Below are 25,158 nucleotides of genomic sequence, written 5' to 3' on the forward strand. Positions count from 1 at the left end.
GGAACACATACAAATGGATGAATCTTCCAATGGGTGGCAGGCTTGGAAGGGGGACTTCAGCGGCCACCAACTGAGGCATGGTGATTAACACCGAGTGAGGTCTCCAAAAGCATTTTTTTAAATTCATGTTCAAATCCTGGCTGTGCGTGCCATTAAGCACCTGAATGCATTCAGCAGGTAACATTTATCTTTACGATTCCAATGTTTTCTGTGCTGAAAGTAAGGGGGTGGGGATGGGGCTGGGGGCGGTGGTGAGATGGCTCGGTGGGTAAAGCACTTGCTATACAAACATAACAACCTGAGGCCGGGTCCTCAGTGCTCCCAACAATTGAGGTGTAACCCAACACTCAAGGGCGTATGGCATGGAAATAGGTGGGTTGTGGGAGCTCCCTGGTCGATCTACCAAATCAGCCAGCTTCAGGTTCAGTGAGAGACCCTTCTCAAAAAATAAGGCAGAGTGACTAAGGAAAGTACCCAATGCTAACCTCCTGCCTCCACTCCAATATTCACACATGGCCACATGCATACCCACTGTATGCACATGCACACACGCACATGCCAATAATACTTAATTCATAAACTGTTATGTTGTAGAATATCATTTTAACTAGGCAAAGATGTGTTATATTTGTTTATGCTGTGGAATATTACTTTAAATGTGTAAAGGTGTGTTACATTTGTTTAATTATGTAAAGATGTCTTGCTGTTTCACCCTGCCTGCCTAGGGCACCTGATTGGTCTAATGAAGAGCCAAATGACTAATAGCTAGGCAGAAGAGGGATGGGTGAGGCTGGCAGGGAGAGAGACTAAATAGGAAAACCCTTGGCTCAAGAGAGAAGAAGAAGATGAGGGAGAAAGAGAGGGACACACCTGGGGCCAGCAGCCAGGCAGCCGCCAGACAGACAGGGAAGAAGCAGGAAAAGTGTGGCATACAGAAAGAAAAGTTAGGGCTGGAGAGATGGCTCAGTGGTTAAGAGCATTGCCTGCTCTTCCAAAGGTCCTGAGTTCAATTCCCGGCAACCACATGGTGGCTCACAACCATCTGTAATGAGGTCTGATGCCCTCTTCTGGCCTGCAGACATACACACAGACAGAATATTGTATACATAATAAATAAATAAATAAATAAATAAAATCTGAGTTAAAAAAAAGAAAGAAAGAAAAGTTAACGAGCCCCAAGGCAAAAAGTAGAGGAAGAGAAACAGGTTAAGTTATAAGAGTTAGCAAGAAATGGGCCTAAGCTAAGGCAGAGAATTCATAACTAATAAGAAGTCTCTGTGTCATGACTTGGGAGTTGGCTGGCGGCCTAAAAGAAAGCCTGGTACACTGTAAGGAAGATATCACGCCAAAATCCTTTTTATTACGTTGTGTTGAATAAATTGTTAGTGAATTGTATTTATTGAAATTTCTGTGGCATAATAAATAATTAATTAATAAACAAATCACTGTTGATGCCTTTTGCTCTTGTATCCTCTGACAGGGTCGTTGTGAGGCCCGCATGAACAACACTGTCTGAACTTATGCTTGTCAAGTGGGAGGCTGTAATATTCAGTCACAGTTGTGATAGGGAGAGGTTTGTTGCCGAATGAAAGAACCCTTTAGTACTCTCTAAAGGGGGCTGGGTTGTTTCATAGTAGTTAAATTTGAAAGACACCCACTAAAGTTTGAATGTAAGTGTCTAAGACAATTTTAAATACCAGACAACATTTAGGCCAAGGATTACCACCATTCTAGTCACCTGGCCTCAGGGCGGGGAGCCTTTCCTTCCACAGTGTGTGTGTGTGTGTGTGTGTGTGTGTGTGTGTGTGTGTGTGTGTGTGTGTGGCTGAGGCAGCTGGAAAGAAAGGAAGGAAGGGCTTATGTAGCGTTGTAGTCCAAATATCTGTGAACGTAGCTGCGAACGTAGCCTGAGTAGTGATCGTACTGAGGACTCTTCGTGGAACAGTGAGCCAGCTAGAATGAAAGCGAGCCAGGGTGGGTTAGAAACTGGAATTTTCTCCATAACAAACACCCTAGGCTTGAGGAGTTCTGCATCAGCCTGGCGGGCTGGGAAGTCAGAATGACGCATACAGTCAGCTCATATCCATTCTAGGATGATGAAGGATATGTACCCTTTGATGAAAGATAGCCTTCTCTTGTGTTTATTTTCATGACTCTGGTGCTCCATTGGATGGCCAAGGGCTGCTAGAGCATGAAGCTCATGTGTGGAGTTTTCTTAGACGAAGGTCTCTGGATGACATCATCATGTAGATGATCCACGTCCACTTCAAGCACAGCACACCCAAGACCCGACTCTCCCGTCAGATTCTTACATACCTGTTCTTTGTGTCTCAGCAAAGTAGCTAACAAACTAGATTCATTGCATGCGTCTCCCCAGTTCTTGTCAATCCCACCTTTGAGATACCTGCCATGTTGGTTCATTTATTTTCATTCTTTCCGACACTTCCTTATACTGTAAGGTATCTGTTGCTACCACCAAAAACTAAAACAAACGAACAAATATAGACTGGGTAACTTATAAACTCCAAATTCCCACAGTTATGGTGGCTGGAATTCTAAGATCAAGACACCTAAAGGTTTGGCACGTGGTGACAAAGACCTGCTCCGTGCAGAAGATGGTGCCTTGCTTGGACACCTCTACATGACAAAAGAGTACCAAACAGCATCCTGAAGCCTTTTCACCAATCCCTTTAAGGAAGGCTCTGCACCTCCTGCTGTGTGCCAAGCCAACATTTACTCACCCCAGACGGGACACTGAGGACAGACAGGGAAAGTACAGGTCTAGTTTAGGGAACCGGTGAGTTGATTTTGCTCATCTACAGGAAGCACGGATGACTCGGGGCAGCCGCATCCCTGAAAAGCCTACCCCAGCAAGGGTGATGACTCACGAAGGCTGCCTCCCTGGAGTTCCTTCCCCAATTTTCAGGCAGCCCAGTCAGTCAGAAAGTCTACTGCAGACAGCTCAGCTGGTAGGAGAGTCTCCTCTCAGCAATTGCTACTGCTTATATAACCTGTTTTAGGGAAGGCAGGAGAAGCGGATAGAAGGGTTGAGAGGGCAGGGAAGCCAGGGTGCTAAGTCAACTCATCTTTCAGGCAACAGACAGCAGAGATCTGAAATACACAGCTTCAGTCCCACCACACAAAACAAGGGTCCAATCTCAAATGCTTTTGAGGGCGGGCAAGGTCTTGCACTGCAAGGAAGCATACGTGGTTAATATATGGACTGTGCTATGTGGCCACTGCTGGAGGATATGATTTAGCCTGTCTGACAGGGATCACTCTCTGGGTTGGGGAGTGGACCTCCGTTAATATGTAACCCATGCAATGTGATAGTGGTTGGGCTGCTTTGACCCATGGATGGCAAGGGAATGGATGTGTTCCCACTCTGCTCTGCTTAGGGCCTGACAACTTAGACAAACAAAAACCAAACCAACCAACCAAACAACCAAACAAACAAACAAACAAAAACCCTCAAGAGAAGGGGCTAGAAAATTGTTCTTGGTTTTGGCTTTCTGGACTTGTAAGTTTAATTTACTTCCTGAGTCTTGTGAAGGGAAATGGCTATATGATACCCCAAGACCCCTCCTCTTAATACTGTAATACTGGTGATTAAATGCAACAGAAGAGTTTTGAAGGCATTCAAACCAGAGCATCATTTGTGTTCCTGGTCTTCCAAATCCTTTTCACAAGCAGAATGCATTCATTACATCCCAACAAACACCAAATCACTCATTCAGTCTAAAGCATAGAGCCGTCTTCTCTAAACAGGCTCTAGGAGACCCCCATTGTGCGTTCATTCAGAGGCAGCCTGCGTCTAGAGTTCTTGTGCTGTGCCCGGGTACTGAATTGATACTGAATGACTGACAAGTTTACTGCTTGTGCCTTCCAGAAAGGCATCAGAGATGTGTCTCATCACAGGTGAGGTGCGACTGGGGTGACCAAAGAGGACTGCACCTGAAAGCATGTAGCAGAAACTGCAGGTGGCCCTGGGCAGCAAGCAGTGAGCTCCTGTGGGTACCCAGGGCCTTTCATTAGAAACAGATCTTTTTGTTTTGTTTTTTTTTTTATTTTTTTCGAGGCAGGGTTTCTCTGTAGCTTTGGAGCCTGTCGTAGACCAGGCTGGCCTTGAACTCACAGAGGTTCGCCTGCCTCTGCCCCCAAGTGCTGGGATTAAAGGTGTGGGCTACTGCCACCCAGCTGAAACTGATCTGTTCTTCAGGCCCTGACATCTGGGGACGGAGATGGCTGAGACAGTCACAACAGTCTCCAGAAAAGCTGTCAGTAGGAATCTTCTGTCGTCCTGATGCATAGCACCTGGTACCGTAATAACATCACAAAAAAGTTGCTCGACCATGCTCTTGGTGTTTTTCTTTTAAATATTTTATTTTTAATTCTCCTGCCAAGCTATGAAATTTCCAGGTCTTTGCATTCTATTTCCCTTTTGATTATACATTTCACCCCCCCCATACATACATATTCCTTGTTTTACTCTAAGTAACTAGAAGAAGCCAAGCAATATTCTGAACATTTTGCTTAGAGAGTTCTTCTGCCAAATAGCCTACTTATCACGCCCAGGTTCTGCCTCCCACAAACGACTCAGACACAATTGAGCTGAGGTTTTTGCCACTTTGTAGCAGGATGGCCTTTCCTCTAGTTTCCAATGTCTTTGTCTTCATTTCCTCCTGAGGCTTTATAAGAATTGCCCATATTTCTAACAAGATCATAAATGTTTCCTAGCATGTGTGCAATACCCGGGAGGAGCTTCAGGTTTTCTCTCTAGTGCTTTGAGCCCCCCAGCGGAACCAGTCACACGGCTGTGCATGACACCTGGGCCTTATCTCTAATGGTCCTCTAAACCATCCGCTACCTACTTCCAAAATCACTGTTGTTATTTTGAGGTATTTGTTACAGCAGTATCCCACTTCTTGATGCTAATTTCCAAGGAAGTCCATTCCTAAAGATGTAACATGTGGAGTAATTGATGAAGAACAGAAATGTATTTCCCCTGGTTCTCGAGGCTGGGAATTCTAAGATCAAGTCACCAGCAGTTTCAGGTCAAATAACATGAATTTCACACCAGTGAATTGATCAGCAGAGACCATCTTCTGTCTCCAGTTGGGTTCCCCTCTGTCTTCCCTCCAAGAATGGGGTGGGCAGACAGTGAAGAATGTTTAGACAACAGAAGCTTGATCATTAACTGGGAATTAATAACCTTAAATGGGTTAGGTAATTTAATTTTGTTTTTTTTTTTTTGTTTTTTGTTTTTTGGGGTTTTTTTTGGTTTTTCGAGACAGGGTTTCTCTGTAGCTTTGGAACCTGTCCTGGAACTCCCTTTGTAGACCAGGCTGGCCTCGAACTCACAGAGATCCTCCTGCCTCTGCCTCCCAAGTGCTGGGATTAAAGGCATGCGCCACCACCGCCCAGGTAACTTTATTTTGAAAGGCTTATTTTTTTAAATATTTTCATTGTATTTGCATTGGTGTTTTGTCTGCACGTATGTGTGAGAGTGTGAAATCTTGGGAGTTGCAGACAGTTGTGAGCTGCCATGTGGATGCTGGGAATTGAACCCGGGTCCTCTGGAAGAGCAGTCAGTTCTCTTAACCACTGAGCCATCTCTCTAGCCCCATAAAGGCTTACTTTATTATGATTTTTATTTGTATCTGTGTATGTATGTGCAGGTGCCCATGCAGACCAGAGGAGGGTATTGGGTCCCCTACAGGTAGAGTTACAGAAGTGTGAGATGTCTGATAACGGGTGCAGGAAACTGAACCAGGGTCCTGTGCAAGAGAAACCAGTGCTCTTAACTGCTGAGCCATCTCTCCAGCCCCCAAAGATAACTTTAAACAAACTGCCATATGGGAATGGACAATTCGAATAAGACAAGCTCGAAGTCTTTATAGCAATGGAGTGCTAGCAGAGACCTGTCAACGCTTGGAGGAGGGTTACAAATCCAGGAAGCTCTGGAAGGCCTCGAGGTGTCAATCAAGAACAGTCCCCGGCAGAAAGCCTGTCACAGACAGGAGCAACAGGAGCAGAAGGGCTTCCATCCCCTCATCTCTGGCAGGCCTGGAAGGCTAAAAGCAGGTTTTGGGAAGGAATTCCCATCTGCAGCTGGGGTGGAGGGTCGTGGAGGCTGAGGCAGGAAGGAGTCTACCTACTTCCTGCTGCTGGTAGAGTCCTGGAGGCCAGCTAGGACAAGCGCCCTTGCCCAGGGGAAGGGGCCTCAGGTGTGGAGAGCTTCCAAATCTGTCCCTGGCAGTTTTCCTTTTCTTTTTCCATCAAGTTCTTGGCATGTTCTGCGTCTGCGGCCCGAGAGCGTTCAAATTTATGGTGCACCAGCTGGCTCTGGATAACGGAATATGGGTATGCAAATAAGATGAGAATAAGGACCAATCAGGGAAGAGCTGTCAAAGGGGTCTGCCTATTCCTGTTGCTATGGCGATCTTTGTAGCCCACTGCCTGCTCCACCCCCTAACTTCCCCTCCCCACTGTTCCAACCTACCGCAATCACTCTGGGTGTCAAAAGCTGAGGCTTTTGTTTTTATGATTGTGGTTTTATGTTCTCTGGTGGCTCCTTTGTCCTCAGGGTTTTAATTCCTGGCTTGTCAGAGACTGCGTCAGGGTGGACACTTGGTCATGGAGGCCCCTCCTACCCGTATCATAGTCACATGGTGTCGAAAGGCACAACATTGGCACCATTATCTAAATGCCTTAACTTTGATGGATATTTTATATGATGATGGCTGGCTCATGCATTTTACCTTATAATTGTAATATAAAATGTGATACATGTGTTAGTGATATAAGCAATATAATTCTGTAGACACTCATTCTGTGTGGCTCTGAGGTTGAAAAAAATAATGAATCTACTTGGAACGTAAATTTCTGTAGTCCAATTACAGCAATCTAAGCATCCCACGAGCCGCTGTTGGTACTTTTCAATATAGCACCTGACTTCTGAAATGCTGATCAGGATAGATGTTAGGATGAGTCACCCCCACACCCCTTCAAGAATAAAGGACTTAGTCCCTTCACAGAGACATTTCACAGGGAACCATCTCTAGGGGATGCTTGAATGTTGGGGCTGCAGACCCTCAGACCCTTCTGTGGCTCTTTGCCCTTGGAGTTAACTGAGCAAACAGCTTGTTTTCCTGTGTCTGCAGCTACTCTGAGCACGAGACCCTCATGAGTACCTAATGGCAGGGGAGTGGTTTCTGGTGGGTTTACAGCTGAAAAATCCCAAGAGCTGGGGCGTAGATAGCAGTTAAGGATCCCTGTATAAGCTCCCCTGGAGCACAATAAAGTCAGTATTTTGTTCCAAGGACGGCCCGTGTCTCTCTGTGTGTATGTGTTTCAATCTCCAGCCCCTTGCCTGGCTCGCGAACCGTCCCGTAGTGCAGGCGCTACCCTTGAGCACATTGTCCGTCTGATGTAGCCTTTAACGTGAATCCGCCATACCCTAACCCTTACTCGCAGGAGCAGCTCTAACAATGGCGTGCTTGCTAAACACCAAACAGGCTGTCTTCCTGAGGGTTCGCCCACATGGCTGAGCTAGTGCGTTTGTACTTAGGGACCCTTCTGTGGCCTCAAGCATGCAGCTGTAAGGAGATAGTTTCTAATTGGTGGTGGGGACTATGAATGAATGTGTGCACTGGTGACAGAACATTCCCAGGGCCACTCAGGTACACTGCCAGCACTAGGAAACAGTTTCTAATGAGTCCTGACTCCTATAAGGCGCTCCTGCCTAGTCACAGCAACCAGGTTTGGGCAGAGAAACCAACTCAGACTCCATCTACTGGCAGAGGTGAGGCCCTTAGGGCACTGGTTAGTTTGGGGAAGATTAACCTAGACAATTCTGGAGAGTGAGCAGTCACCATGATGTTTGGGCTGGGAATATCAAGGTTAAAAATGAAATTTCAGGACCTGTAAGAAAATAATGGTGGTTGCTATTTAGAACCTAATGACTTGAGTTTGATATCTGCGACCTAAACGCTGTTGTCCTGACTTCTACACATATATCACAGTACATGCATGTGCCAGTGTGCGAACATGTACACACACACACATTACATACATATACACACATACATAAATTAACAAATACACAAATAAAAAAAGCTTTAAATGAAATTTTAGTTTTTTTAGTTCAAGGAACTATTTCTGATTTTGTTGTTGCCGGTCTCTTGAGTTATATTTCCTTCCAATTGCTCTCTTTGTCTGTGCCTCCTCCTTTTTTTTTCTCCTTTTAAGAAAGGAAACATTCTTCTTAAGGGGCTGGAGAAATGGCTCTATGGTTAAGAGCACTGGCTGTTCTTCAAGAGGACCCTGGTTCCATTCCCAGCACCCACCTGGTAGCTCACACCCACCTATGACTCCAGTTCCAGGGGATCCAGTTCCCTCTTTTGCCTTCCGAAGGCGCTGTGTGCTCATGGTGCATAGACATAGATTCAGACACAGAAAACCTCATTTTTTTTTAAAGAAGGGAAGAGCTGGGTGGTGGTAGCACACACCTTTAATTGGGAGGCAGAGGCAGGTGCATCTCTGAGTTTGAGGCCAACCTGGTCTAGAGAGCGAGTTCCAGGCCAGCCAGGGCTACACAGATAAATCCTGTCTTAAAAAAACAAATGAACAAGCTGGGTGGTGGTGGCGCATGCCTTTAATCCCAGCACTTGGGAGGCAGAGGCCGGCGGATCTTTGTGAGTTCAAGACCAGCCTAGTCTACAAGAGCTAGTTCCAGGACAGGCTCCAAAGCTATAGGGAAACCCTGTCTCGAAAAACAAACAAATGAACAAAAAGAGTAGGAAAGCATTTTAATAGGCAATTTTAGAGAAATCCCAAACCATTCAATCCACCCATAGTGTGAAATCAAAAGCTTATTTAGCATATTTACAGAGTGCAGACCTTACCCAACTCCCAGAAACTGGCTGCAAGGGAGAACTATATGAACTTAAATTGAAGTTTAGACCATTTCTACTGCTCCCACAAGCAAACACCACCGTACAGAGAATTCCCAACAGCCCATAGTTCTCTTCCCCAGCAGGATGATCACCAGGCTACTTCCTACCTCTGTAGATTTGCCTGGTTTGAATATTTTGCATAAAAAGAATCACATAACGTGGTTCTCATGAAACTTCAACATTATTTATATACTGAATGTTTGTGCCTATAGCACTTGACATCTCTGATTCAAACGTAACGAGGGCACAATGATTTCCCAAGTCTCTGTGCGTCCCTGAGAGCCAATTTCCACTGCCTCCAACGAGAACACATGGTCCAAGGTGACGGTCTTTCCATAAACTGCTCCTACCCAGCTGCAGATGCCCAAACTGTGAGTCATCTGTTGACAATACAAGATTATCAAAATTAGGCCTTTGCGTAATTGGTTTTAATTGCTACTACCACCCCCAGAAGCCGGCTACAAGTGACTCTGCGTGAGTTTAAATAGGGAGCAATGCAATTTCCGGAGGAGTGCAACTTTGTAAATGGAAGAACCTGACCCTAAAAAGGAGCGGTCTGGATTCTTTTACCTGCATCTCTGCCTTTAAAGGGACCCACTGAGGAGCGTCAGAGGCTCTCAGTCGGAACTCTCCCGGGCTTGGAAAAGAGTTGGGATGGCAACATGAGAAGCAACAGAGAACTCAGAGTTACTTCAGTCTCATTCAGCCACTCAGCTCATATTCACTGATTCCGTCCTATGTTTGGAGGCCGTGCGTGCATGCATGCGTGCATGCGTGGGATGAGGATGTAAAGTTGGGTGAATGACTGACTTGTGAGGAAAACTTGCAGAGGGTAACTGGGTCTTTTTGGAAGTGAAACGGGTCTCTGCAGCTAGAAACACGAGGGCTCTGGGAATTGGCTAGAGATGTAGACAGAAGTAAAATCATGTCATGAGGATGTTATGACGCCAAATGCTTATGGTCTATAGAAAGTGCCAAGCATGTGTTTGGGTTTGGATGAGTCAGCTCACTGTAGGTTTGAAACAGCTGTGCTGAGCTAGCATCTCAGCTGATGTTTGAGCCCGTATCTGTATTTCTATTTGGGGTATTCTCTTTCTCTCCCCCCCCTTTTTCCTCTGTATCTCTCTGTATGCTTGCATCCATGTATGTATATTTTCGTGAGTACAAGTGGGTGTGTGTGCCATGTGCTACAGGACTTGTGTGGAGGTCAGAAATCAATCTTGGGTAATGGTTCTTGGTTTCTACCTTGGTGGAACGTGCAGGGTGTGTCTTGCCTATATATCTCCTTTCCTCTTCCTTCTCTCTCTCTCCCTTCTTCCTGCATCTAGAAAACACCTCTTTGCCCTTTCCATTCACTGGATGCCATCTGTGTGAAATGCTCACTGAAATTCCTCTTTCAATACCCCCATTTTTATTATTAGGAAGAAAATTTTCAACTCCAGATATAGTAAATATACATACTAATAGTTATTAATCATAATTACCTATTGAAGAAGTGGATAAAGAAGCGGAGTGTTCTTTTTCCCTAATTAATTCATGGATGAGCTTGGCTTTTTGAAAGGCTTTATCACAGAGCTGGAGAGATGGCTCAGTGGTTGAGAGCCCTGACTGGCTGCTTTTCCAGAGGACCTGGATTCAATTCCCAGCACCCACATGGCAGCTCACAACTGTCTGTAACTCCAAGATCTGCCACTGTCACACAGACATGCACGCGGGCAAAACACCAATACACATAAAATAAAAATTATAAACAATTTTTTTTAAAAAGGCTATGTCACTAGACACTGTTCTCCCATGAGCTCAGTTACTGACTGTCCGCATCTAACTTCCAAAGGTGCCCTGCGCTGTATTCTTCATTACTTACCAGATATTTGAGTGGGGCGATAAGCCAGAGGCAGGAATGGTAAGTGCAGGTCTATGACAATACTCTTAGTGAGAGGTAATGAGAATGGACATTAGAGAGACGGTTTGTAGGAGTGTTGGCATATGAGTATCATTCCAGCCCGCAGGAGCCTCCTTCCAGGGTTGATCGTCCAGGAGATGCTGAAGTCTGGTGTGGAGAAAGCAGACATATCAAAGTTCAGAAGACTGAGGGTGGTCAAGTATTTTTCAGATCCCCATTCTTTTTTCCCTTTCCCTCTTTTCTCAAAGTCAATTGTGTGAGAAGTCAGTAGAGTTGGTAATCGGCAAGTTTCTTCTTTCTTTATCCAGCCTGTGTCTAGTCTTTGTCCTTCTAAAGTATAATATAAATAAATGAAAATCAACAACTGCCCCTAGTAATTGCATAAAATTCCAAAAAAGGTACCCTTTTATAAAAGTATGATTTTTATGATGTCTGTTCACAATGCATGGCTTTTACAGCTTAATCTAAACCCATAGCTTTAATCTTAAAGTGATGTACTCTTTTATACCCCAACCCAGAATAATGTATGCAAATGCATGGTGTGTGTTTGTGTGTACGTGTGTCTGTGTTGTGGCAATCGTTTACTGAAAGAAGCCAGTAAACTGACCTTCATCTTAAAGAAAACAATAGTCACCATAAACGCTGAAAGCAACGCGTGGATATAGGTTGATAACGTCTGCTCGCAGCTTTAAGTGCTGTTCTGTGTCAGGGAAGCAACTTCTTCCTCTGTAAAACTGTTAAAATTTTCTGTAAAAAAGAAAACACTTTTAATCCCAGCACTTGGAAGGCAGAGGCAGGCAGATTTCTGTGAGTTTGAAACCAGACCGGTCTACATAGTGAGTTACAGAAAGCCAGGGTTACAGAGAGACCCTGTCTCAAAAAAAGTTAAATTAAAAAAAAAACTCATTTTTTCCCATTCCATTTTTCTGTGCTATTCAATAAATATAGCACAAAGCCATTTCTTTTCTGTTTTATATATTATATATATATATTTATATTTTTATTGAGCTCTGAATTTTTCTCTGCTCCCCTCCAGGCTTCTCTTCTCTCTCCGCCAAGATATTTTATGCTATTTGTGGCAATTGTGAAGGGTGATGTTTCCCTGATTTCTTTCCCAGCCCTTTTATATTTGTGTACAGGAGGGCTACTGATTTTTTTTTTTAGTTAATCTTGTATCCTGCTACATTACTGAAAGTGTTTATGAGCTATAGACGTTCCTTGGTAGAATTTTTGGGATTGCTTATGTAAACTATCATCAGCAAACAGTGAAAGCTTGATTTTTTTTCTTTTCTGATTTGTTTTCTCTTGATCTCCTTTTGATGTCTTATTGCTCTAGCTAGGACCTCAAGATCTATATTGAATAGATATGGAGAGAGTGGACTACCTTGTCTTGTTTCTGATTTCAGTGAGATCGCAAGGAGTTTCTCTCCATTTAGTTTGATGTTGGCTGTTGGCTTGCCATATATTGTCTTTATTGTGTTTAGGTATGTTCCTTGTATCCTTGCTCTCTCCAAGACCTTTATCATGAAGGCATGTTGTATTTTGTCAAAAGCTTTTTTTTGGCATCTAATGAGATGATCATGTGGTTTTTATTTTTCGGCTTGTTTATATGGTGGTTTATGTTGACAGATTTTTCGTATGTTGAACCATCCCTACATCTGTGGGATGAAGCCGACTTGATCATGGTGGATGATGGTTCTGGTGTGTTCTTGGATTCTTTTTGCCAGTATTTTATTTAGTATTTTTGCGTCAATGTTCATGAGTGTTATTGGTCTGTAGTTCTATTTCTAAGTAATGTCTTTCTGTGGTTTGGGTATCAGGGCAATTGTAGCCTCGTATAAAGAGTTTGGCAATGTTCCTTCTGTTTCTGTTGTGTGGAATAATTTGAGGAGTATTGGTAATAGTTCTTCTTGGAAAATCTTGTAGAATTCGGCGCTGAAACCATCTGATCCTGGGCTTGCTTGCTTATTTATTTATTTATTTATTTATTTTGGTTGGGAGACTTTTGATGACTGTTTCTTCATCAGTTATAGGTCTGTTTCGTTTGTTTATCTGGTCTTGATTTAATTTTGGTAAGTTGTGTTTATCCAGAAAGTTATTCATTTCCTTTAAGATTTCCAATTTTGTGGAGTACAGGTTTTCGAAATATGACCTGATGATTCTCTGTATTTTCTCCATGTCTGTAGTTATGTCCCCCTTTTCATTTCTGATTTTGTTAATTTGGATATTCTCTCTCTACCTTTTGGTTGGTTTGGATAAAGGTTTGTCTGTTTTGTCGATTTTCTTGAAGAACCAACTCTGTCTCATTGATTCTTTGTATTGTTTTCTTTGTTTCTATTTTGTTGATTTCATCTCTCAATTTGATTATTTCCTGCTGTCTAGTTCTCTTAGGTGAGTTTGCTTCTTTTTGTTCTAAAGTTTTCAAATGTTCTGTTAATTCACTAGTCTTCACTAGATTTTTCCAGCTTCTTTATGTAGGCGTTTAGTGCTATGACCTTTCCTCTTAACACTGGCTTTCATTGTGTCCCATAAATTTGGGTATGTTTTGTGGTCATTTTCATTGAATTTTAGAAATTCTTTAATTTCTCCCTTTGTTTTTTTCCCTTGATCCATTGATGATTCAGGTGAGCTTTGTTTAATTTCCATGTGTTTGTGAGCACAAAGCCCTTTCGTAGGGGCAGACAGACAGACATACTCAACAGACAGTTGACAGAACACAGACAATAGGACAGATGGAGGACATAGGGAGAGAAGTGGAGAATTTGAACTTGGATTAGGTCTTGGTTTCAACTACTCCAAGAGGAAGAATCTTTTTTATTCCTTAATGCAGCATTGACAGAAGTGTGAATAGCTGCATTTTACAGATCAGGTCCAGCATCTGGAGGCATCTCTACTGGAATACTGTTTGAGACACTCCCTGGTACCTTTGCCAAGACCTTGCTACTGAGGGTTTTTGGAGGCAGGTGTCCTTTATTCTGACTCAGTGCTTGTTCACTTCTAGTCTTTCCTTTTCCTTCCTGTTGCCCCACAAATCAATAAGAAACATTAGGAACCTTTTACTCAGGGACATTTGGCAGTAAGGCAATTTCTCCATCTGTGCTTCCATTTCACCCTGCCATTCTGAAAATGGAACCCTTAGGAGCCAGTTTCTTCCTTTTCTGCCCCCTGCCTGCACAAATGCAGAAAATATATTCAAGAGATTTGATGGTTACTTTCCCTTTTGCTTGTTGTCCTAATTGACCTCCTCGATACCTGGCAGCTTGTCACATGTCTGTTTGTTTTCCCTGTTTTATAAGTAGAGATAACAATGTTCTATTTGAACTCATTAGTTGTCTGGTTGTTGTGATAAACTGATAGGAACCACTGAAAGAAGGAAGGGTTTATTTGGGCTCAGGATTTCAGTCCCTCACAGTGGAGAAGGTGGAGCATCACCCTAGGGACAGGAGAATACAGCAGATATATTCACATGGTGGTTAGACCTGGGAGCACAGTGTGAGTCAGGAACCCATGCACTCCTTCTAGATGCCACCTCCTAAAGTTGCCACAGCCTTTAGGGATGGGGCTCTGACTGCGGTTATGTGTTCAGATCAAACCATAGCACTATCCAAATCCCCTCTTTCTATGACGTTGAACTCTTGAATGAGAGCCTTTATTACACATTTTGTATATTCCTTTCTCTTTTCAAGCATTTTAGGAAAATCAGAATGGATAATCAAGATGCACATGAATTACACCCAACAACAATACATTGACAACCCTAAAATGAAATGAATGCTTTTTCATTCCAGGTGTGCAGAACAATTTGACTAATTTTGGACAGATGGGTTGTGATTGTCAAGTAGCTAGATGTACCCTAGTCTCAGGACACCAAGTAATGACCTACTTCGTAGTTTTAAATCATACAGATGAGACCCATGGTGGTTTAATTATTTTCTTGGAAGACATTACTCTTTCTTTTTAATTCAGGAAACCTAATGAATTTTACCATTCATCTTTCTTCTGAGGTCAGAATTGAAGATTCCCCATCTGAGTTACTAATGCATAAGCCATGGGAGGAAATCTTATGTGTGAAAACTCAGGATAGCCTCCCTTTCCTGAGTCTTTTCTTCTGCATATACCCAACAGTCACTTGTGGGCCTTGGCAAGGAAGGTGTCAACTTTGGCCGATCTGTGCAGATCTGTGTCTGCAAGACCTCAGATCCGAGGACCTGGAGAACAGGCGGACTACAGCCCATTGCTGCAGACAGCCACACTTCAGTTTCAGTGTGCTTTTATACATGAATGGAACAAAGAAAGCAATGATCCAAGGAAGGCTGAATTCAGAAAGGCATGATCAGAAAAGCATGCAAATAAACATCAGTAAGCACATACATGCCACGTATTAACAGAGCAGCCCCTTTCCCAGAACTTTCTCAGGACAGACCAATTTAAACACAGTTTCCTGACATTTACTATAGATTATATCTGGGAAAGCATAAAAGCAGGACAGACATCCAGATCCAGGGTACACCAACCAATTTGGCTCTAGAGCTACGTTCTGACATTCAACAAGAATGAATATGTCTTCATATGAATATGAATATGAATAAATATTAGTCATAGGAGGCATGACATCATGTCCAAGAACAATCCAGGGAACCAAATGCACCTGTGGAAAAAGGCCCTCTGCCTTTTTTCCTGGAGCCTCTCTCACAGGTCCCCAAGGCATCATCCACTATGGGTCATTCTGATCATATCCCGACAGGACGGAGCAATCCCCTCCTGCTTCACAACAAGGTCTTTGTTTGATTGTCTCTGTTAACCTCTATTGTTAAGAACTCTTAGTTAAGAGGCAGACGGATCTCTGTGAGTTCAAGGCCAGCCTGGTCTACGAGAGCTAGTTCCAGGACAGGCTCCAAAGCTACAGAGACACCCTGTCTCAAAAAACCAAAAAAAAAAAAAAAAGAACTCTTAGTTGATATATATCTAATATATCTATATCTAATATATTCTATCCAATTCATTTTGACATTTGAATTCTCATTCTGTAATATAGTTCCCTACTGATGAACCAGGGCCTTCTGGAACATGTTAAAATTTCTATGCCAATCAGTTTGAAATGAGCTGGATCATGCATACCTTGCAGGCTCCTGTCTCAGCACTCCCACTAATGCCACAGGTTTACCTAGTCCTCTTTGAAGATGATCCCTCTCACGTTTGTGACTATGTTCCCAGCGGAAGCAATGTGCTCATTCCCCTTACCCCTCAAGGAAAATCATACTCAAGTTTTGATTAACTTTTTTTTTTGAGACAGGATTTCTCTGTGTAACAATTCTAGCTGTCCTGGAACTAGCTCTCATAGACTAAGCTGGCCTAGAACTCACAGAGATCCGCCTGCCTCTGCCTCCTGAGTGCTGGGATTAAAGGCGTGCGCCACCACCTGTTCAGATTTCAGTTGTGTTTAATGTACTAAATGCAAAATAACAGAATGGGAAGGAGTTAGGATTTTGGGAGACTTAGGCTCCATTATTGATGTCCTTGACTTGTGTAACTTTCTCTTTCTTTCTCTCTCTCTCTCTCTCTCTCTCTCTCTCTCTCTCTCTCTCTCTTTCTTTCTTCCTTTCTTTCCTTTTTTTTTTCGAGAGAGGGTTTTGCTGTAGTTTTAGAGCCTATCCTGGAACTAGCTCTGGTAGACCAGGCTGGCCTCAAACTCACAGAGATCCGCCTGCCTCTGCCTCCCGAGTGCTGGGATTAAAGGCGTGCGCCACCACTGCCCGACTTTATGTAACTTTCTTAAACTTCCATTTCTTCATGTGTAAGATGACTACTTAAATGTCTCATCAAGTTGTTGGGAAGTTAGATGCAAAGATTCATCATTGTGCTTAGGACTGTGTCTGGCCTAAGTATGAAATATGGAAGCATCTACTATTATTTACATTTTTGCTGATATTTTTCAATTTAGTTGTATTTTAGTGTTGTTATATTTTATACTAACCGACTTTCATGTCTAAAATTATATTAGCTCAAGTATATAAACTGAATGGCCAAGGGAACATCATTATCGAGCCTCTTCTGTTTATTCCTAAGTGTTTATCACAATTTCATCTCATGGAGTGTGATCAAGCAAGACATATTGAAGCGATGTGGCAGTAATCCTTGAATACTTCTTTCTATCAAGAACTATGTCCAGGCAGTGGTGGCACACGCCTTTAATCCCAGCATTCAGGAGGCAGAGGCAGGCGTATCTCTGAGTTTGAGGCTAGTCTGGTCTGTAGAGTTAAGTTTCAGGACAGCCAAAACTATACAAAGAAACCCTATCTCGAGAAAAAGCAAACAAAGGACTACTAGGTCATGATAAAGATTTTTGATAAAAACGTCTTTTATTATTATTATTAGTTATTGTGTATGTATGATGGAATGTGTTGGCCCATGTGTGGAACTCAGATGGCAACTTTGTGGGTTAAGTTCTCTCCTTCTGCCTTTATGTGGTTCTGGAAACTGAATACAGGTTGTCAGGCTTTAAAGCAAATGTTTCACCCACTGAGTCATCTCACCAATGCCAGGACAAGCTTTTCTATTTACGGAGTCCTTAGAGTTTATTCAGATATTCTTAGTGTTCAGCAGAGAAAGACATCACCTTTGCAAAATCTTTGTACTGAAGTCTGCTATGCCTATGGTTACTTTTCTTGATCATGTGACTAAATGTCTATAAACAATGCAACTTTAGGATGGACGGGTTTGCTCCGGCTCACATTTTGAGTGTATAGTTCACCATGCAAGGGACTCTGCAGCAGGTGCATAAGCCACATGGTTACACTGCCATGCAAGTAGTCAGCTGAGAGGGAGGAGTGCCGGTGCATCAAAGTCCAGGACCTCCCCCATTGGATGGTGCAGCCCATATTCAGGGGGAGATCTTCCTTCCTTCTTCAGTTAAACTCTCTTCGTACACTCATAAATATGCCCAGAGGTGTGGCTCCCTAGTGATTCTCAATCCAGTAAGGTTGACAGACTCCACCCCTTGTCAACTTGATACACAAATACATTCATTGGTCTAAATGAAAACATTCCCCCTTCCTCACCCAAGAGTGTTTCATATTCATCTTACAATGCAAAGCATACTTAGCCCATCTCCAAAAGTCCCCACGTTGTTCAGAGGTCCAAAATCCAAATTCTCTTCTGAGGCTCAAGGCAATCTCTTAACTGTGGGTCACTATAGAATGTTTTAAAAAGTCATCTACTTCAAATATACAAAGGTACAGAATAAACCTTCCCTGCCCAAAAGGGATGGATTGGAGGAGAGCAAGGAAAGACCAGACTGAGGATGGAATCCACCACAGCAGATGCTGACTAGGACGTTGACTAGATGCTTGACTTCTTCAAGGGTCTTATAGTTGACTGATCCCCTGTATCCTCACAATATCTCCTAAATCATTTTACTTCTTATTACAATATGTACATAGCCATTTTTATTACAATATTTACATGGCCATTTTATACCAAATCACAACTAACAGTTTAGGGAATAAAGAAAGACCAAGGAAGAGAACTGCATTTCTTCCAGTGACTAGGCCATTAATCAGATGGGGATTCTTAGCTTGTAAAGCACATATAGAGAATGGTTTTATATTTTACACAGTACACTACCTATCTGGAAATTATATGCATCGATACTCCTTATCTGCATCTAACGTGGAAATAATGTGGATGAGAAAATGGGCTCTATCACCAAGTCTATCACTTCCACACGATTCCCTTCTGTTATCAAGGGTCAATCTTTTAACTAAACCCTGTGAAGTAACACTGAATCTTGCTCTTGACAGCTATGAGAAAATACACAATGAGTTTGCATTTTATGTCAAGCTCACATAAAGCCATTCATAGAGACAGACATCTGCGGAGGAAATGGGCTGCCTCCAGCAGCAGGAAATTGAATATGAATCCATAAGTTTCCCTCTATCAGTAAATACTTGGTAAATATTCTTATATCAACACAGTCTATGCATGGTTCTGAGAACAGAACATGATTTTCTTACATCCACACAGCCTCGGTTTAGAAATAAAAAATCTGAACTGCAGGAAACTCAGCAGGAGGTGGTGACTGGAGGGTGTAAAATGCAATTCCTAGGAAGGTGGGCCAGAGTTACCGGGCAACCAAGCCAGAGAAAGTAACAGGAAAATGGGAATGCCTGGGCATTTCCACTACTAAGAAGTGGTGGGAATGAGCATACTATAATTTTCTCACATTTCACTGGAGAGTTGCTAGGCGGAGCATCTGTCCCCAGACGCTGTTTCCTGCTTTCTCCCTACCCACGTAGTCTTCTCTGACTAAAGTTACATTTATTTCAGTCAGCATCTGCAGACCTGTAAACCTTTTTGTTTTAACTTTGGTCCTTTGTTTTACTCTTGCTGACACACGAGTAGAACATTCTAGGCAAATGTTCGTGGTTTCTTCCTGTGTGCTCGTGTGTATGCGCGCCCGCTTACTCACCCACATACACGTTTGCTCTCATGGACTGGACTGCATGTGTCATGGCAGGAAGAGGAGAATGGGACTCACTGAAGTTTAGATGTCTCAGGGATGGCGTCTCCATACAGCAGTGAGGGGGCTGAGCCAGTGCCATGTCAATCTGGTCCACACAGCAAGCCTGAGCTATACAGCAAAATCTTATTTCAAAACACAGTTGTAACATAATCACATAGGAGGCAAAGCAAAGTTAGCGAATATTAAGGATAGGTATTGCACAGAAAATATTTTCTGAGAGCAAGGCAAGTAGAATAACAAAAAGATAAAACTAAAAATTACATACATTTGTAAATTTTAAAAAAACACACGTTTTTTTCTTTTAAAAACTCAGGGTTAAAAAAATGAGTCAAGACTTAAAAAAAAAAAACCACTCAAAATAAAATGAAAAGGAAAACACTGCACCAAACTCAAGGTATATAACAAAGTGTTTCCTTAAGGAAAAGTTACAGCAATAAATGATTAAAAGAGCAATAATGAGATAATTTTGATTTTTTTAAAATTAGGGGGAAAAGTCACAAGAATTAGAAAGAACAGAATTAAGAGCAGAAATAAATGAAAGAGAAAAAACAACCACACTAGAATTCATTAAGGTAAGAATTGATTTTTTTAAAAGAAATATAATCAAATTAGATAAATCTTTGGTGATTTTAATCATGAAAAAGATGAAATAAATATGACTAACAGTGAGACCCACATGTAGATAAGACCCAGGTTAAAATGACAATAAGAATATTAGGATCAATTAATTGTATTATTAATTAAATCTAGGGAGTTTTTTTGGAAGGGAGGTTTTGAAACAGTATCTCAGTATGTAGCCCTGGCTGGGCCAGAACTCACTCTCTAGAGCAGACTGGCCTCGAACTTGCAGTGATCTTCCTGCCTCTGTCTCACAAGTGCTGGGATTACAAATGTGAGCCACCACACCTAGCTACAACTTCTTTCGAATGCTAGAGATGCACCCCAGGGTCTTGCCCATGCTAGGGGAAGCACCTACCACTGAACTGTTTGGGTTAAGGCTTCAACCAAGCCCCTAGCACCCCTAAAACCAAAAAAGTCTGGAATGTTTGGGTAGAAAGTTCCATCCCAAGCCCCTCCACTGGGAGTTGCCTCAGTCCAGACTCCACCCCCAAGAAAGCCTGCCAAATAATGACCCCCTCCTCAGAGATGCTCAAGACCACTCCCACAGAGTATTTAAACAGCAACCCAGAGAACAAACACGTGGTTTCTGGTCTTTCTTCACGTCTCCTTGCTGGGGGACTGGAAGCCCACTCAGGAGCACTGGCATTCATTAAACCTGGGCTTTTTCTAATTCAATTTGATTTGGTGTGATCCAGATTATTGCATTGTCGGCAGAGAGGTTTATCGGGCTGTAAAAACTTTTCATGAACTACATCCCCCTCCTTGATAGTCTTATTTAGAAAACTGCCTAATCATCTACTCACAGGTTCTTAAGAAGGGTTTATTGTAGGTTTGCATGTTATTGCTACCTCCTGCGATTGTCACTTGACACACAGCTATTTGACTTTGGACTCCCACTTGACAGATGAGTAGGACACTCCCTAACTCCAAACTCAGTTACACAACCCAGAGACCTTAATCGCAAGGAACAGGATGGTGGTTTGGGATTGTCTTCTGTGGTGTGGGATTCTGAATATTGAGTTTGCCATTGTTGGTGCTTTTAGTTGCCTCATGGGGGTCTTGGAAGTTTAGTGCCATCCAACCTCACAGACATCTGATGAATGTTCTGTAGTGAGAAGAATAATGACACCCATTAGGTGCCGGTGATTCTGTTCCTTCTGGACTGGGCTTATTTTATTTTTTTGTTTTGTTTTTCGAGACAGGGTTTCTGTGTGGTTTTGGAGCCTGTCCTGGAACTAGCTCTTGTAGACCAGGCTGGTCTCGAACTCACAGAGATCCACCTGCCTCTGCCTCCCCAGTGCTGGGATTAAAGGCGTGCACCACCACCGCCCGGCTGGACTGGGCTTATTTTATTTGGGATTGTAGGGTTACAGGTTAAAGCTCTAGTGACTGGATTATTTCACAGTTACAGCTCCCGCCCCTAGGTGAACAGCTCTTTCCAGAAGTAATGTCCTATACTGCATGGCGTGTATGAGTGATGAATGTTCTGGGAACACACAAACCATCTTGATACCTGGTCTCTCCCTGAGCCACTGGACCCCTTCCCAGAGATTTCAGAATGACTTTTCAGAGGTGTTGCCGCTACAATCCTGAGGTTATTTCATGCCTTCATTTATATTATGAAATACCTGAAATTCCTCCTCATAATAGGAAAAAACATCTCACACAGACTTCAGGCTTTCTAGAACATTTTCTCAAGGATATCATATGGAACACAGCCATGTGTCTTCCTATTTTTTTTAGAACATTAGTCTAAAGGGAGCTTTTGTTGTGTGTTCTGCATTGTTCTCTGGTCAGGAGAGATCTTAGGAGTTTTTTTTTCTCTTTTCCTTTTTTCCTTGTGGCTCTCACAGCATGCATCTCGAACCTACCCATCTTCCTCTCCTCTCACACCCACCCTTTGCCCCTAAACCCCACCCAAATAAAATGAAGTAAAAGTTAAAAAAAAAGAAAATCTCCCTATAGAAGCTGTAGTGTGACACAGTGAATCACACAGTATATACGTTAGTCTGTGTGTGTATTTGTATTTGCAAGTGTTCATTGCTATGAATCATAGTCTGGTTTGAGGCCTCTGGATTCTGCTACACCATTGATGCTGGGCCCTCACTGGGACTCCTCTTGGATATCCTGTTATTGTCCTGTGTTGTGGTGATTCTGCAGTTTTGGGTCTGCACGACTGGTCCCTTCACATGCTCCATCAGATCATAGATGGAATGGGTGATGGGGTGGCCAACTCATAGCCCTGGTTCTGGCAGCCCACCAGCTCTGTCCTCACTACCAGTCCTTACCACCAGGGTGAGCTCTCCAGCACTGCCTAGGCTGGAGCAGCAAGCAGGAAGGGGTGGGGCCGGTTCTCCTGCTTTCATGCCCACACCTACACCTCCAGGGCCAGTTCTACTGGGTTGCGGGAGTCACTCTCTTTTGGTTTCCAATGACCTCCTAAATAGATTCCCCGATTTGAGTCTTAGAACACTTCTAACTCACCCTCTTTAAAGCATCTTTCTAAGCTGGAAGTTCAATCACATTTCTTCCAGTGTCTGCAAAACCCAGTGGTCTTCCTGAGTCTGAATCTGGTTTACCACCTTCCCCAGTGTTCTGTCACAGCTTCTCCGAATCTGCTTCGAAGGACACAAGGAAACAAGATCAGTGAAATTTCCTCCACATCATTTCACAGATAAACTCCAAGTTCAAAAATGGAAGTGAGTTGGGCAGTGGTGGCGCACGCCTTTAATCCCAGGCAGAGGCAGGCGGATCTCTGTGAGTTCGAGGCTAGCCTGGTCTACAAGAGCTATTTCCAGGACTGGCTCCATGAAACCCTGTCTTGGAAAAAAAAATGAAAGCGAACAAGAAATATGCTTTTATTACACTGAGATTTAAAACGGGCTATTTTTTGGTCTATAAGTGGAAAAATCCCAATTAAATGAGTAGCCCCCCGGCTTACTTGTTGGTTATGGTTAAATGCTGGGAGTGGGAGCTTGGTAGTACTTAGTTTTGAAAATATAGGCTCCTTCCTTCAGATTTTGGGAGTCTGTCTTGTTTGCAGGCATCTCCGTCATTTTGCTTTTACAAAGTCACATTAGACACAGAAAGTCCTTCTATTGTTTTCCATGCTGTCTCCACAACACAGAATTGTTCCCTGCCTGTTTCAGACCACCTGGAAAGCAGACACTACTCGGGGCATTCCTTTTCCCTTAATCTTCTTAATAGTTTACCTCAGAAGCACTTCCTATTTTGCAAAATTTAGTCATAAATTAATTCGGGTTTTTCATTGGTTTAGGTTTTAATGGGCTCAGCCAACAGGGCAAGCCAAAGACTTTTGAATTCTTTGTTAAATAACGGCTTGTTTATACACACATGAGGTGTTTTTATTATTTTGAAAATACTGTCTATGTAATCCAAGCTGGCTCCAAATTTGCTATCCGCTTGGCTCTTAGACTCGGTTTACAGGAGAATTTTAGAATATCAGCGGTGTGCATGAGGCGGGACTCTGTTCAATCTCTTTACCTCTTAATAGAATTACTTTCCCCGCTGTTCTGTCCTGACGTTTTGCCTACTTTTTTTTTTTTTTTCGTCTTTCTGTCCCACCAGACTCAGCGGGTTCCAGCTTGGCAGGCACTGCAACGCTACCCTTCTCCTTTCTCTAGTAAGAATCTACTAGGGTCTACAGGTCCTGCCCTTCCCTTCTTCCCGGCTCTCTTCTGTGGGCCCCACCTCTTCCAACTCTCGGTCGCCACCGGTTGCCTTTCTTTTCTCCTCTTCGTAGGTGTCCAATAGCAAAACTTTTCGGCTCATTTGACTAGCTCCTACTCCCTCCCACACCCGTCCCCACGCTCGAGAGAATAAGTTTGCCCTCCTTGCTTCCCGTACGGTCGTCAACCCGCCGCTTCCGTCGCGGCACTCATTACCGTTACGGTGCGCCGGAAGGAAGCTCTACGAGCGCTTTTGGAATTATGGCGGCGGTGGATATCCGAGGTAATTTATTCTACTGAGACTTTATAGCTCGCCGAGGTCAGCTTCACACCCTTTTATGAGGTCTCGCAAGTCCTTTTGAGTGGCTTCTGGACAACGTAAGGCTCTAATTTGACGAAAAGTTGTCTAAGTTTTTCCGTATTCTGACGAGTCTCGTTAAAAGAGTCTAAACGGAAGCGTTAGAAGCAGTTTTGGCCTTATCTGCCACAATGCTGGGACGTTATCGGGGTGAAGGGATAGCTTTTGGGAAGAGAGAAGTGGAATAAGGTACGGATCCCCGGACAGAAAACCCCAAGTCTTCGTATTAATGTTTGAATTTTTAGTCTATAATCCTTTTCATTTATTATTCGGTAGTTATCTTCTGCAGGCTGTTGCGGTATTGTCATTTTTGTTGAGTCAGAATAAATAAATTGAGATGCAACGTCTTCATTGCTTCTTGTTCTCGGGTAGCATGTTTGCTTTGTTCGTATATATATTTTTTTCTTGACAATTTTATACATTCATATACTGCGTTTTGGTCGTATAAACCGCCCATTACCCTCTTTTATCCTCCACACTCCCGCTGAACCCTTTCTTCCCAACAAGCAAGTTCACTACCTACTTCCATGGTCTGTATGTTTATTGAGTTTAATTAATTAGAGTTACTGGAATCAGCATGTTTCGTTTATTTATTTTTCTTTTTTCTTTTTCTTTTGGTTTTTCGAGACAGGGTTTCTCTGTAGCTTTGCAGCCTGTCCTGGAACTAGCTCTTGTAGACCAGTCTAGCCTCGAACTCACAAAGATCCTCCTGCCTCTGCCTCCCGAGTGCTGGGATTAAAGGCGTGCACCACCACCGCCCTGCATGTTTCTTTTTTTAAATGAAATATCTTTTGAGATATCTGATGCTATCTTAGGTGAACTCAGGCTCCAACTAGCTTATGTGTAGTTACTTAAGTAGTGGTTATGAGTATTTCTGGACCACATTTTTACCTGTCTTCCGTTGTGAAGAATTTCAGGTTTTAAGTTTATTAGTGGAATATTGCTGAGTGCTAAGCTGGTAGCTGTTCACCATGCTATCTTGCTAATAAATGAAAGGAGAAAAATGTAGTCTATGATCCCATATTTGATCATTTATAATTTTTAATGTTTTACTTATTATTTGGATTTGTTAGCATCATTATATGTTTGCTGTTTACAGGAAAGGCAGA

General features: G+C 42.9%; 1 protein-coding gene across 4 annotated transcripts in view; it reads left to right on the forward strand.

The window, feature by feature from the left end:
• Window positions 1–25,158, forward strand: part of Med6 (mediator complex subunit 6) — a 49,399-nt gene that overhangs the window by 11,165 nt on the left and 13,076 nt on the right. Inside the window, exon 1 of one of the 4 annotated variants that reach the window (XM_075948650.1) lies at window positions 23,763–23,974. The exons of 1 other annotated variant lie outside the window; for it this stretch is intronic. In XM_075948650.1, the coding sequence (XP_075804765.1) occupies window positions 23,953–23,974 (22 nt within the window). In that variant the 5' untranslated portion in view covers window positions 23,763–23,952. Of the gene's footprint in view, window positions 1–23,762; window positions 24,070–25,158 lie in introns of those variants that run through there. 2 more of the 4 variants (XM_075948646.1, XM_075948647.1) reach the window with 2 other exon arrangements.

The sequence above is a fragment of the Microtus pennsylvanicus genome, chromosome 14, assembly GCF_037038515.1.
Source record: "Microtus pennsylvanicus isolate mMicPen1 chromosome 14, mMicPen1.hap1, whole genome shotgun sequence".
NCBI classification, from domain to species: domain Eukaryota; kingdom Metazoa; phylum Chordata; class Mammalia; order Rodentia; family Cricetidae; genus Microtus; species Microtus pennsylvanicus.